We start from the raw sequence: 13,453 nt of genomic DNA on the forward strand, positions 1-13,453 counted from the left end.
TCAAGGGCCCCATGAACCTGGATGCGTGGGAGGAGAAGCTGCGGAATGTCCGACCACTTGAGCTGAAGGAAATGCAGCTCCTACTTCGCACCGCGATGCGCCTGCTCATCGAGGAAAGCAACGTGCGAGGGGTGCACCTACCTGTCACCGTCTGCGGTGACATACACGGTCAGTTCCTTGACCTTTTGCATCTCTTCGAGGTAGCCGGCCAAATTCGACGGGAAACGGGCAGCATGAACTACATCTTCTTAGGCGACCTTGTCGATAGAGGGCGGAACAGTGTCGAGGTGTTGACCTATCTTTTGATTTTGAAGCTCAAGTACCCCCACAAAATCACTCTCATCCGTGGAAACCACGAGACACGACAGGTGACTACAATGTACGGCTTCTACGACGAATGCGCCGAAAAGTACAGCACGGCCGAAATCTGGAAATTGTGCACGGAAGTGTTTGACTGCATGCCGATTGCTGCCCTCATCGAGGGGAGAACCCTTTGCATTCACGGTGGACTCTCTCCTGAAATACGTGCCGTTGATCAAATAAGGCTGCTGAACCGCCGTCAAGAAATTCCGAATGAAGGGCCGTTCTCAGATCTCGTATGGTCGGATCCTGAGAACGTTGATGGGTGGGTGGTTTCACAGCGGGGCGCTGGTTTTCTTTTCGGTGCTTCCATCACACAAGAATTTATCCACCGCAACGGGCTCCACCTCATAGCACGGGCCCATCAGCTAGTTCACGAAGGGTTCAAATACCATTTCAATGAGAACTACCTCTGCACGGTATGGTCGGCACCGAACTACTGCTATCGCTGCGGGAACCTGGCCAGCGTCCTGCGCCTTTACGAGGACGACTCGCGCGAATTTGTGGTCTTCAAGGAGGTCGAGGCACAAATCGCTGCTTCTGACGACCCCAAAACGAAGGAGCCAACCTACTTTTTGTAGCACTCTCCCTCTCCACTCTTGCTTTGTGGGTTCCCGGGGCTTTCCGGGTGTTATAGGTGGACGGCCCGACAGCCATGTATCACCCTCACTTTTTGACACGTGCACGGGGTGCGCAGGCATGGCACTCGGAGAACTTGCGCCCTCAATGGATACATCGGACAGTAGTGATCGAGAGAGTCGATTCATCCTCCCTGCTCTTTAGTTCCATGTGAAGGTTGTTTGTCTTCCGCGGCACGTTGAACACAGCTCGCATGACCTCCACTGTCTCTGGCCCAACGGTCTTTGGCTCAACTCCTCCTTCACCGCTCATAAGTGGTCCTTTTGGTTTGTTTGTTTCTGCATCAACAAGCGCCAATGCAAGGGAATAAAGGGGGTCATGCGGGGGAGAGGGGGGGGGGAGGAGTTTTTTCACGTGTCACAGCAGTGCGCGCAGCACTCGAGGCGAATCGTGAATCAACTTCCTTTTTATGTCTAGCCCTCGACAGCACACCCATCGACTTCCTTGACGCACACTCGGCAAGGCCAGTGATGAGGAGAATGGTCTCACGCAGTGCCCTCTTCCCCAGCAAGCACGCATGTGGGTGACTCGTTCGCTTTCTCTGACAGCTATGTCCCTGATTACTGCTCACTGTGAAGCTCTTTGCTGGTAGGAGACCCGAAACACCATTGGAGCACGTCCGATTATGATGCGTCTCGATAAATATGACGTTTACCTACTCGTATATACGCAAAAGTGTCTCGATCAGAAACCCTCCCCCCACACCCCCACCCCCGTCCTCCTCCTCCTCCTCCCCCCCCCCCCCTCGCCCCGCCTGTTTTGTACGCGAATGGCCCTTGAAGATATGTGAAAAGCAGTCTATTGTCTGGGCAACCAACCGCTACAGTCGGTGAACACACGTACCACATATGCGCTCTTCTCTTTTTTCATAACACCCAACCGTTGTCTAATGCCATTTTGTTTTGCAGAACTACAGAAGGTGTTTCTTGACGCCCTAGCTGTCTGTCCACCAGATGCGCCGCAGCAGACAAGAGAAATGGGAGTCTCCCTGGCATGTGCGCGCCTCTGTAGTGGATCGTGGTTCCCAATGGAGCAAACTCGTTTGCCGGTGCGCTTGTATCTGCGTGCCACTGGCGACTTTGACACGGAAGAATCGTGCATACAAACAGTGGAACGTGCGGTGACAACGGCGTTGGAGGAGGTGCTGCACAAGAGTGTAGCCACCGAGTTCATGGGCGAGGCTTCCTCATGCTCCGACATCGTCGGGGCATGCACTGCAATTTTGAGAAGGTATCTTCTTTGGATTCTGTATGGCTATTTGAGCTACGATGGGACGCCGCAGTTGCTCTTCTGCGATGCTCTAAAGAACACGGTGCGTAGATGTCGGGCTGAGTGGAAGCAGAGGTTGTTGCCAATGGTTCATTGCGGGAAGCATCCCGAGGAGCTCTTCAGATTCGTAGTCACATCTGGAACACGGCAACTGTGCACGTCCACCGTTCTCTCCAAGGCGGACCGCGCCGAAGTAAGCTTGATGGCCGCCACTCTTATTCAGGTTTTTCTCATGGCTGAGGAGTCCCCCCCGGGTGAACCATTTCCTCGAAGTTTCGTGGACTGAGATCGCTCTTCTCGGGCCATAGACTCTCCTGCCGCCAGCGTCAGATCGGTGTCGCCCCGTCGTGTGGTCGTTTCCGGTTTTCTCTCCCTCCCCCCTCCCCTGTCTGCTGTTTTGCTTTTTGTATTCACGCAGCTGTAAAAAAAAAACAACTATAAAAATATATATATAAACACACAGATACATATAGTTCGCTTGTCGTCGCTGAGGGGAAGAGTGGTGTCTTTTTTTTTTCCACATTCAGCGTAGAGAACACACACTCGCACAATGAACTACGCAATCGCACCCAGGGGAGGGGCGGGGGGTCCCAAGCTGGCCGTCTCTGCGCATGTTTCACCCTCTCAGTCGCAGCCTTTTTTTGTTTGTTTGCACTCGAGAATCGAAGTTTGGAAAAACAACAACAACAACAACGGCGCCTTCGCGCTTTGCGAGCCGCGCGCCTGTCGTCTTGGTCAAATGTGTACATACTTTTATGGGGTCCCTTTCTTCTTTTTTCACACACACTCTCTCTTTTGAAACGCCACTTGTGAAGTTATGTACAGTACAGAGGTGCCCACACATACACACCAACACCGATAATCGAGTGCACATCTATACCCATGGACACAGACACATGCGGTGGGCAGAGTTGTAGCATGGAGTCCAAAGTGACTTCTCTGTTGAACTCACGTCCACTTTTGACAGTGACGGAGGCGGCCGTGCAGTTGGGTGTGTCTCATGACAACATCCAGATGACCTTCACCAGTTTGGCTGCTGCTCACGAGGACATATACCAACTGTTATCATGCTGTGTCGAGGAGGCGGCCAAGGGCAACAGTGCGGCTTTTGTGATGCGCAGAGCAGATCCCGTAAACGTGGATACCCCTGTGCATGCACTCATGTCGCTCACGTACCCCTCGAATGTGACGGCATCGACGCTTCCCGTTCAGCTGCATCCCAGCGCAGGCGCAACTCTGCGCGCGTATCCAGTGGTGACAAGGGCCGTCATGGAAAGCCGCACTGCCGGGACGTGTGCGCCAACGCCGCTTCCCGCGGCGTTCTTGTCTTCGAATGCCTCTCTCGTCGCTACTGATCCCCCACCCGAGGCTAAGCGCTCAAAGACGGAGGAAAGCGAGGCTGCGGTGGCACCACCAAGTATTGCCACTCACGAGGTTCCAAAGACAGCGTCGCCACCAGGGCAAAAAGAGTCACCCCGAAGCACGCCAATATGCACTACTGCTGCATGTCTAAAGGAAGAGGCGTCGCCTCGCTCCCTGCCGCCGTCGTTTGCAAGTACACCGATCGCCATCTCAACGTCGTCGCCGAAGCCAACAATTTTCGACAAAATGAGGGAGGCTGCTGCCACAAAACGACCCCGCACCGAGGCGGCGCCGGCAAAGGCACTGCGCCAATCAGCGAAGCCAAGGGCGGCCTCGAAAACAGGAAACACGGTGAGTTTGGCGAAGCTGGCGCGGGCATCAAAGAAAAAGAGCTGCGACACCCATGCAGCCACAGGGGGCGCTTCAGCTTTATCGCCTAAAAGCTTTCTTGACGACGACGACGACGACGACGACACGGCGACTTGCTTGAGCCACAGAGAGGACAGCGGGAGCCAGGCGGAGACAGTTGCTCAGCAAGAAGCACCTATCCTTGATGTGGTGGAGGTATCTGCCTTCAACGACGAGATCATCATGTATGATGGCGCCCCACCACTCGCTTTCCGGCCAGCCGCACCGACCCTGTCTCTCTCAACTCCACGTTCTACAAAGGAAGGGCTTGGCGCGGCGAAACCCGACCCAACCGCCGTGACGCCTGATGCGCGTACAGTACAAGGGAAGCTCCTCTCTTTTTTCAGTGCTGCTGTCGTGGAGTTCCAGAAGTCTTACGTGCGGGAGGTGCAGACGGAGACAAGCATAGAAGACGGCGAGTTTGTCTGCTGTGATGTTCCCTGTTACAAGCACAACTCTACAGGGGAAGTGATCACTGAGGAGGAATATCGCCAGCGCACCGCGGCCTTGATACGCCGCAACTCCGGCGACGCTGCCGGGAGCACTTCGAATAAGAAACTAGCGGGCGCCCTCTCGGGGTCACGGCCAAGCCCGACAGCAGCGCCAAAGACTGTTTCAGGGAACGCGCAGAAGCCAGAGAAGACACGCGCGACGCCAACCAAGACGCTTCTCTCCTTCAACTTTTCTTCAGCGTGAGAAATGAAGCAGACGTTTGGTAGGCCAGCTGTGCTTCTGAATTGGTGCAGCTCCCATGACCAGCCTTGCGCAGGGAAAGTTTGCGTAGTCCCACCAGAGCGTGTTTCCGCCCCTCTCAACCTGGGTCTAACTCTCGGGATATAAAGACTTCCTTGCGAACCAGTGAGTCGTGCAGCGGTTGTGCGCGCAAGCACGGCACGTTCCCCCCCCCCCCTCCCACGTTCGCGAGCCCTACCAAAGGGCCCTGTCTCCTTGCAAAAGGCAGACGGGTGCGCTGCCCTTTGTATACCACTCTTGTGTCCTGCCTATTTTTTTTTCGTTTATATTCATAAATGCCGCAGCGTTTCTGTTGCACGGGCACGCACATCCACATACTAGTCTATGTTGGATATCCATAGAACCTTTTCTGTTTCCTCATCGGTGTAACGAGGGCAAGTATGTCGTAATATGTTAGAGGGTTGCCACCGGTGAGATACTACGTGCGACACCCTGTATGGTTGTTGCCGCTCTCTTTTTTCTTGTTGTTGGTTTTTCCCCTACTTTCTGTGGTGCTCTGTTCGCGTCGGAGTGCACGAGGTTTGGGTGCAAAAATAACCTCCTATTCTTCCTCAGTGAATCCCGGGGGTTTGTCTATAGTCTTACTCGTGAGCATTGGGATCACATCAACGGGAACAGGGAATGAGCGACGCCACGTTTGAGCCTGGGTTCCCCGCCCATCCCCCTTTTCTCATTATGACAAAAGCACCCAACCGCAACCTCATTCACAAGAAATGTTTGAGTACACTGAGTGCTCTCTCTGTGCCTAGTCGACGAAGTTACTGTCCATGTTCCCCCCCCCCCCTCCCCCCTTCCATGCTCACTATTCCAATGTCTCTGCCTTGGTGCCCAAGAGACGGGCTGCGGCGCATGAGCCTACAGCAGAATATCGCCCTCGTGTTCGCTTTCACTTCACCGTAGCGCGGTGTCTCGGCATAGCAACGCCCCCGCGGCTGTATGGACGCCACACACGCGACGCAATGAGCAAGCAGGTTCTCCAATCCCTTCCACTGGCAAAGGGAAAGGACATCCACAACCGCATGGCGAAGCTGGCTCTCTACAAGGAATGCCTCGCCCTGGCCTACCTCGTGGGCAACAAGCTAGTCCGCGAGCACACCCTGCGAGAGGTGCGTGAAAAATGGCTCGAGCACCGTGGCGATGGTGGTCACGCCTTACAACTCCAGCTGGCGAGTTGCCTGGATAGAATTTCTTACGGCCGCATGTGTCACTCAAAGGCGCGCCAGCGCCTTCTGCCCAATGCGAGCGAATCGTACGACTGGGGGGTCGTGAACCCCATGGAAAACCACGAGAAGTTAATTCGCCGTCGAGAGGAGAGGCAAAGCCCAGACGCATTCAACCACAGCCGGGGCAATCGTGACTTTGTCCCTATGTCAAATTGGGGCTACGGCAACATGGATCCCGATGCAATTGCGAAACATAAGGAGCTGACTGACCGACAGCATTTTATGGGGCCCCACTGGCGCGATCGACCCAAGCCGATGGTTCTTGAGGAACTGAGCTTTGAGGAGGAGCTCTATGTTCACTTTCAAGGAAAGCCGAAAATGCGCAAGACGCCAAAGAAACATTTTTGAGGACACTGTATGAGCGCAAGTGTTGTTTGAACAGCTGCGCTGTGCAGTGCCATACTTTGCGTCAGTGTTTCATTGGACCGCTGGGGTCGTCTAGAAGGCGCGCCGGTGTCGCGCGGATGCCCCCCCCCTTTCCATTCCCCTCTTCCCGCTCCGCCTTTTTTTTTGCATCACACTTTCACCCCCCCCCAAAAAAAAAATATATATATATATATATATATGTTTATATATATATTCCCGGGCGATTTTTTCCCGTGTTGTTCTTTCACGGAAAAAGCAAAAAAGTATAGCTGTACTTGTGGGAGTGTTCTCCTTAGTCGGTAGCACGGGGCACACCAACAGGCGCTCAGCGTACAAGAGGGGTCTCGAGGCATGGGCTGTGTTTGCTTTTGAGCAACGAGTGTTTTGTCCCCAAATCTACCTCGGCAGTAGTCACTTCCGGGGAGGATTATCCGATGAATCCCACACAAGTAAGCAACTCGCCTAAAATGCAGGACTGGAGAAGGTGGACTACTTCTGCCCCCCCCCCCCCATTATAGCGCGGCGATGCGCCTTGTCCTTCACAACGACCCGCGCCACCTTTCGCCGGAAAGCAAGGCGCCGTGGTGCGTACAAGTAGGAATCTGCACCTGGTGCGTACCTACCATCTCTGGCAACTGTGCCGGCCTCTCTCACTTTCTGCCTCCTTTCCCCACCTCTCACCAGGATCTCTCGCGTCTTCGATACTGCTTCGCATGCTACAAGCCGTACAGTGGGTGAAGCGACCTTTCTCTGCGCTGTTGCGGTGGCGTTCGGTATCGGTGTGAAGCGTTTGTCTACTGTCGCGCGTGTCATCCACTGATTGACGTTTTCCTCCTCCTCGCAGATATGTCGCAACTTTGGATTGTGAAAGATCAACTGCTCAGCCAAGGCATCAATCACTTTGTTGTACTCTCCGGTTCCGGCCAGGTTGTCGAGTACAGCGGTGACTTTGAGAACAAGGAGAAGCAGGTGCTGGCGTACGCTATTCTACAACGATGTTCCGGTTTGTTTGCCAAGGGTGAGCTCATGAAGCGAGTCACTATGAAGTTCGAAGACGTTTTGTATGTGGCGACGACCGTTCAAGACAGCGATGCTGTGTACGGCGTTGTAGCCAAACGCCCCACTAGCGCGGCAGATGTCTGACGTGTCAAACTTGTTGACCACTGGTGTCTCTGAAAACACCCATCCCATTGGAGCGCGGATTGTTTGTGTGAGTATCATGAGCCTTTTTTTTGTGTGTGTGTGTGTGGTTGTGGTTGTGTATGTCGGTGATGTTGCCTGTATTGCGTTGTTTCCGTCCGCTTCGGTGAATTTGCACTTGCTTCGTTGTTTCACGGAAGAGTGAGGGGTTTGAAGCGTTGCATGGCGGTATGATGTCTTTCGCAGCCCCCATCCCGTCGCCCGGGGGTGGAGGGAGGGGAGGGGAGGGGGATATTTATGCCCATAGTGGCTCCTTGGCGAAATGCGCGCCCAATAAATGAGTATAGCTACGCGAGGCCAAAGTGTCGGTTGTGCAACCACTGGTCTGTTTGTGTGTGCTACGGTGCAGGCAACAGGGATCCCAAACGAGGCTTTTTCCCCCTCTCCCTCGCAGCTCCTCTCTTTCCCACGTGTCATTTGAGTCAGCAGAAGACGGTACACGGCATGCAGAAAAGGCTTGGGGGGTGGCCATGGCGCTGAGACGGCACCCATGAACACTCCATCGCTAACCTTCCTACGCTTCGCCGTCTCCCTCTTTCTTCTTTTTTCCATTGTCCGATGTGTGCGTCATAGGAGACCGCCGGACACCAAGTGCACCTTCGTCTGTTTGTAGGGAGGAGGGGAGGGGGCTCTCGCCTTGTGTTCCCACTCTCATCAGCGTTCTCTTTCGTCTCGTGCGCAAGGAGTGCAATGGTGTATGCCCTGGTGGCACAAGGGAGGTCGTACCCTCTCCAAACGGGGAAGAACGTTATTGGCCGCAGCAGCGTCCCCGTGGAGGGCGTCTCTTTTATCAACTTGGAGTCACCGCTGGCAGCAATTAGTCGCATGCAGGCGATCCTGGACGTCGGCCCCAATGGTGATGCCTGGGTCACCGATTGCAACAGTACAAACGGCACTTTCATAAGTATACGCCCCGGACCGGGCACTCGACTCGAAGCGAATCGGTACTACCAACTCTCACCAGGTTGCCGCCTTCTGTTTGGGGATGTGGAGTGCACCTTCGAGACGCTCCACGAGGCCTCGCCAAGGCTGGAACACCTAGCGCGATCCCTCGACTCTCCTTCTCGTCCCACAAGCAAGCTAGATACTCTGGGTGCTGTGAAAGACCGCACTGACACCTCGGCGAAGGGAAACGCGGTAAAGTATTCGTCAAAGCACACCACTGCGCACCGGAGCGACGTCCCTTACCTTGACGAGAGCCGGAGCCTCTCGCTGGAGCCTGTGGCGTCAGGCGAACCACGTCCAAACGGAAAAACTACACGTCATGAGGAAGCAGCTATGCCACCAACTTCGCTACCCCTGAAGCGGTCCAAAGTAGAGTCTGCAGCCTCCTCCTCGGGCCCGAAATCCAAGTCTGCTCCCACTGCAAATACCAAGAATACCGCCTCAGCGCTTGCACCGCGGCCACTTGTGTGTCTCTCGGGAATGGAGAGCGATGAGCGGGCGGCCGTCACAAAGCGTGTGCGTGAAGTCAAAGGCCGCGTCGTGGATGACGTTACCAAGGCGAATATCCTCATTGTAGCCACCCCCCCCGTCCGCACCCCAAAGTTCATCATTGCGGTGGCACTGGGCCTTCCGGTTGTGTCGGTGGAGTACCTTCGTGACAAGAAAACGGAGCTCGACGACCCGCGTGAACACATTGTAAGTCTCAAGACGGACAAGCATACCTACACCGCTGCCACACTGAAGAAGGTCATTTATCGGAGTGACACGTCTCCACTTCTCCAGGGCGTCACCTTCAACATCGCTGCCTTGTCTCCCAAGACAAAGAGTGTAGCGGCGACGATCATCGTTTCCTCTGGAGGAAAGGTAGTGCGTGCGAAGAAAGGCGACGGCATTTCACTTACAGATGCGCACCTGGATAGTCTGTACGACTCCATCCTGCGTGGTACAGTGGCCGACACACTTCGTAAGGAGTGATTGTATAGAGGAGCAAGGAGGACAGGGTGACGTTCCCCTCTATTGCGCACCACCGTCTCACCTTTTGTTGTTGGGCGGCCTCCCACACACCGTCACCAACGCCCCTCGTCTACAAAATCTGTTCACCCATAGACGTGTGAATGATGCTCCTCGTGCATTTTACGGAACAATCGTCTTTTTAAATACTCTCCCATGGATCCCAAATGTCATTATGAGGCACTGCTGCCCCCCTCCCCCCTCCTCCTCCTTCTCCTCCCCCCCCACACACACCCTCGAGTGTGAGGAAGACAGCGTCGCCTCGAAGTTGAACACCGTCTCCACGTTTCTATACTACTGCTAATCACCGGCGCTTTGAGTGAGCGGCGTGGCGCTTTGCGCCCAGAAATCGTCATATCGGTGACAAAGAGGGCATCTGAGTGCTCTCACCGGTTTTTATATTGTATGAAACTCGCTTGTTTCCCTTTGCAAGGGTCCCTTCTTGCTGTGAAGTGCGATAGCACTCCACTACTCAGAGGAACTGCCGTGTGGTACTTCCTGGCGTATAGCTCAAATGTTTTCTCCTCCTCCTCCGACGCCATTTCACCACTCCTCGAGAAATTCTGTCGTGTGACTTTGGTTGTTGTTTTTTTTTCGTCGTTTCGGTGACACGCACAGTCATTGCTGCACTTCACCGGTTTGCAATCTCAACGACTCTGTAGGCGACGACTACCGACAATAAATGACGACGAAGCCGCCGCGGTCAAAAGTTGGCGTAGTCGGCGGTATCGACGAGCTCCTCACTCTCCCGATTCACTCTCCATCTCATGGGGAGGGATGTCCCGATACCACCTTGTCCGCCACTCAGGCGTACGCATCTCCACAGGGTACAAGGCCTGACGTAAAGCGCTCTGCAAATCTGAAGCGCCAGCGGACACCGGAATCGTCGGCTGGTGTTTCGTCTCGCAGCTCCAGCTCTGCATCACCCTCCTCGCTATACAGGACAGGTGACAGCGTTGGCGGCGATGAACTCGACCTGCTGCGGCGCAAAGACGAGGAATTGGCTGATATGGCGCTGTTTCTCGCCAAAGCCGTGGGTGAGACGTCGTCACGGCGCTCGCTTGCCGAGCTTGTTGGCTTGTTTGATCGTCTGGGTATATCGCGTGTGATGATGGCACTGCGACGAGTGGGTGGGGGACTGGCGATTTTTGTGGGCAACCTCCATCAGGCAACATTCCCCATGGGAAAGGAACGTAGCATTGCTATCAAGCTCTTCTGCGGTCTCATGGGCCACGTCAATGCGGAGGCATTATTCCAAGAGTGCGTGGTCAATTTTCTCGTCAAGTCCTTGCAACCCGAAGACATACAAGGAGCACCAACTGTTCTTCGCCGCCGCACTGTATCTCATTGGTCGGTTCGCTCAAAGCAGAATGACGCGGTCCACCAACCGTCACCCAACACGCCCGACGCTATGGAAGACGACCTTGAGGCGAAAGTAGAAAAGCTCTGCGGCAGTACTGTGGAGAGCTCTGGAGGTTCTGATGCGAAAAGCAGTGCCTCGCTGGCCCTTTGGTCACTACTGACTCTCATGTTTGCCTACAACAGTCATCCCCACGTGGCGGCTCAGCGACACGTTTCTGTGCCTCTTCTCTTTGCCCAAGCCGGTGGGCTCGAGCAGCTCAGTCAACTGCTCATCTGTCGAAACACGCAAGAGCGTGCCCTGGCGCTTCTAGAGGTTCTGACGGCAACGGAGGAGCTTCGCGGGCAGAGCCACAGGCTTTTGGCGCTCGTCTCTGCGCTCGTAGCGCAGCTGGATGTAAGTCGTGTGCAAGTACCCGTCCTCAAAGTGCTGACCAATATTACGAATATCCTACCGCACGCCTTTACTAGTACCGGCACTGCGACAGCGTTTGCGCAATTCGCGCTCCTCTCTCTTTTGCGCCCACAGGCGCCCTGCACTCCCGACGAGACAGAAATCTTTGCACTCTGCTGCGCCATCAATGTGGTGAAGTACGAATCGAAGGCCACTGGGTCTTCGGATGCGCACCTTTCCTCGGCATTTGCTGCTTCGCAGAGCACTTTGGTGTCCTTCGCGGAGTCGATGATGGAGAGCCATCGGTGTAACAGCACCGAGCAGCTGGTACGCAGTGGCTACTACGCGCTCTTACTGGGCGCACTCTCTTTAGTACCTGTCGCCGAGGAGGAGGGTAGAACCACGTTGCGGGTGCCCGTCATGACGGCCGTGGCTAGGGCCTCGGGTGGCACCTCTGCGGACCGCAAGGCTACCCGCCAACCTATGCGCCTCGTTGTGGCCATTATTCAAGAATTCCTGTTATTTCAGAGCTCAGCGGGGACGCTCACGAAGGAGACGCTGCTGGAGATGAGCGCTCTGGTGGATCGCATTGTGATCAGCAATCATATCGACGTCGTTCCGGAAATCGGCGACAGCGGCACTACCGAAGGAAAGAGTTCTCCCGCGTCAGCGAACGAGGAGGAGGATAACCTTGTGCTTGGCCAGCTGCTGTAACACTACCATTCAGAGGAGAGCACACACGCCATTTTCGGGGACGAACCATGGCCTACTTTGCAGTACACGACTGAACGGTTTTGCGTCTCCTGTGACCCCTCCCCTCCCCTCCCCTCCCCCTTTACACTCCACCCAAAGAAAAACGTGGCCAAGTCACGGCAACAAAGGCGTGTGCTCACTTCATGCCATCTGTTCCTCACCTACGTTGAGGCGCAGGTGTCTCCAAAAATAAAAACTCCAACGTCGTTGTTTGCAGCATTAAGCCTCCCGCTCGAGCATGACGAGGCTACGCGAACCCCAAATCGCTCATTTCAACGTCGCCCTCCCGCGAGTCTCGCTCGCGGAGCGACGGCTGCACCTCTCCATCTCCTCTCTCTCTCTCTCTCCTCCAGCCCTTGCTCATGTCACCAGTGACGCACACTGATACAAAAAGGTTGCCCACCGCATACTTGCATACGAGAGCGTCGCCGTTGATAAGCGGAACCACGCGTGCGCGTTCTTCTGGTCGGTTTTATTCGCACGGCGGCTGTCAGCCATGTCTGTCAAAGTCGCCGTACGGAGTCGTCCATTGAGCGACAATGAGTTGAACGAAAAATCGGGGATAGCGATTGGAATGAACGGCAATTGAAGTAGAGCTGCGGGGGTCCAGTGACGGTCCAGGACGAAAATTTCTCTACGACGGTGCACGGCGGCTCACTGGACAGACCGTGAAGGGCTCTATCAGCGATGAAGCGTCACGGGAGTACGTCTACAACGCGATTTGGGCGGAGTTGCTGGATCACATCGTGACTGGTGACAACGGCTGCATCTTTGCTTATGAACAGACACGGAGTGGAAAAAAAACATACTCCGTGATGGATACACCCTAACAACGAGCCAAAGCTCCTTCCGCGGATGGCGCGGAGTCTGTTCGATAAGTCCGCCCGCGCTGCGCCAAGAACAACAAAAAAAACATGGAGGTATATGTGGGGAGGTGTCGTATTACGAGATCTACAATGAGAGAGTACGATGCCTGCTACGCCCCACAATCAGTGATGATGACGGAACGCAGCTGCGGGTGTGCGAGCATCTGAACCACGGCCCATTCGCCGAGAGACTTGATGAATGTCGGCAACCAGGTGCGTACCACAGTCTCCACCGCCATGAACGCGACAACTAGCTGCCCCCACGCTGTTGTGGCCATCACGCTCACACAGAAACAGCAGACGGGCGAGGTAGTCACACAGAAGACATCGCGGTTGAACTTGGTGAACCTCGCCGGAAGCGAGCGGGCGTCCACGACGCTGGCAACTGGGAAACTGTTGGCGGAGAGCGCCAACATTAACAAATCTCTTACTTGTCTCGGCAATGTGATCAATTCCCACGCCGAAGCCGGGGGATTGGGCAAAGGCCGCTACGTTCCCTATCGAGACTCAACGCTGACATGAATTCTCAAGGGCAGCCTCGGCGA

At 55.0% G+C, this 13,453-nt stretch overlaps 8 protein-coding genes across 8 annotated transcripts; all 8 read left to right on the forward strand.

Annotated features, from left to right (window-relative positions):
- Window positions 1-11: 11 nt before the first annotated feature.
- Window positions 12-941, forward strand: JKF63_01986 (uncharacterized protein; the record flags this gene model as incomplete). The annotated part of the gene is made up of 1 exon (XM_067898029.1): window positions 12-941. The coding sequence occupies one exon, from the start codon at window positions 12-14 to the stop codon at window positions 939-941; it is 930 nt and encodes a 309-aa protein (XP_067754186.1).
- Window positions 942-1,888: 947 nt separating this feature from the next.
- Window positions 1,889-2,554, forward strand: JKF63_01987 (uncharacterized protein; the record flags this gene model as incomplete). Its single annotated transcript, XM_067898030.1, has 1 exon — window positions 1,889-2,554. The coding sequence occupies one exon, from the start codon at window positions 1,889-1,891 to the stop codon at window positions 2,552-2,554; it is 666 nt and encodes a 221-aa protein (XP_067754187.1).
- Window positions 2,555-3,150: 596 nt separating this feature from the next.
- JKF63_01988 (uncharacterized protein) lies at window positions 3,151-4,734 on the forward strand (the record flags this gene model as incomplete). Its single annotated transcript, XM_067898031.1, has 1 exon — window positions 3,151-4,734. The coding sequence occupies one exon, from the start codon at window positions 3,151-3,153 to the stop codon at window positions 4,732-4,734; it is 1,584 nt and encodes a 527-aa protein (XP_067754188.1).
- Window positions 4,735-5,750: 1,016 nt separating this feature from the next.
- On the forward strand, window positions 5,751-6,362 carry JKF63_01989 (uncharacterized protein; the record flags this gene model as incomplete). Its single annotated transcript, XM_067898032.1, has 1 exon — window positions 5,751-6,362. The coding sequence occupies one exon, from the start codon at window positions 5,751-5,753 to the stop codon at window positions 6,360-6,362; it is 612 nt and encodes a 203-aa protein (XP_067754189.1).
- An 864-nt stretch (window positions 6,363-7,226) lies between these two features.
- On the forward strand, window positions 7,227-7,523 carry JKF63_01990 (uncharacterized protein; the record flags this gene model as incomplete). Its single annotated transcript, XM_067898033.1, has 1 exon — window positions 7,227-7,523. One exon carries the CDS (start codon window positions 7,227-7,229, stop codon window positions 7,521-7,523), a length of 297 nt encoding a protein of 98 aa, XP_067754190.1.
- A 747-nt stretch (window positions 7,524-8,270) lies between these two features.
- Window positions 8,271-9,500, forward strand: JKF63_01991 (uncharacterized protein; the record flags this gene model as incomplete). The annotated part of the gene is made up of 1 exon (XM_067898034.1): window positions 8,271-9,500. One exon carries the CDS (start codon window positions 8,271-8,273, stop codon window positions 9,498-9,500), a length of 1,230 nt encoding a protein of 409 aa, XP_067754191.1.
- Window positions 9,501-10,218: 718 nt separating this feature from the next.
- Window positions 10,219-12,003, forward strand: JKF63_01992 (uncharacterized protein; the record flags this gene model as incomplete). Its single annotated transcript, XM_067898035.1, has 1 exon — window positions 10,219-12,003. The coding sequence occupies one exon, from the start codon at window positions 10,219-10,221 to the stop codon at window positions 12,001-12,003; it is 1,785 nt and encodes a 594-aa protein (XP_067754192.1).
- A 1,142-nt stretch (window positions 12,004-13,145) lies between these two features.
- Window positions 13,146-13,430, forward strand: JKF63_01993 (uncharacterized protein; the record flags this gene model as incomplete). Its single annotated transcript, XM_067898036.1, has 1 exon — window positions 13,146-13,430. One exon carries the CDS (start codon window positions 13,146-13,148, stop codon window positions 13,428-13,430), a length of 285 nt encoding a protein of 94 aa, XP_067754193.1.
- Window positions 13,431-13,453: the final 23 nt, after the last annotated feature.

Source organism: Porcisia hertigi, chromosome 34 (assembly GCF_017918235.1).
Source record: "Porcisia hertigi strain C119 chromosome 34, whole genome shotgun sequence".
NCBI lineage: Eukaryota > Euglenozoa > Kinetoplastea > Trypanosomatida > Trypanosomatidae > Porcisia > Porcisia hertigi.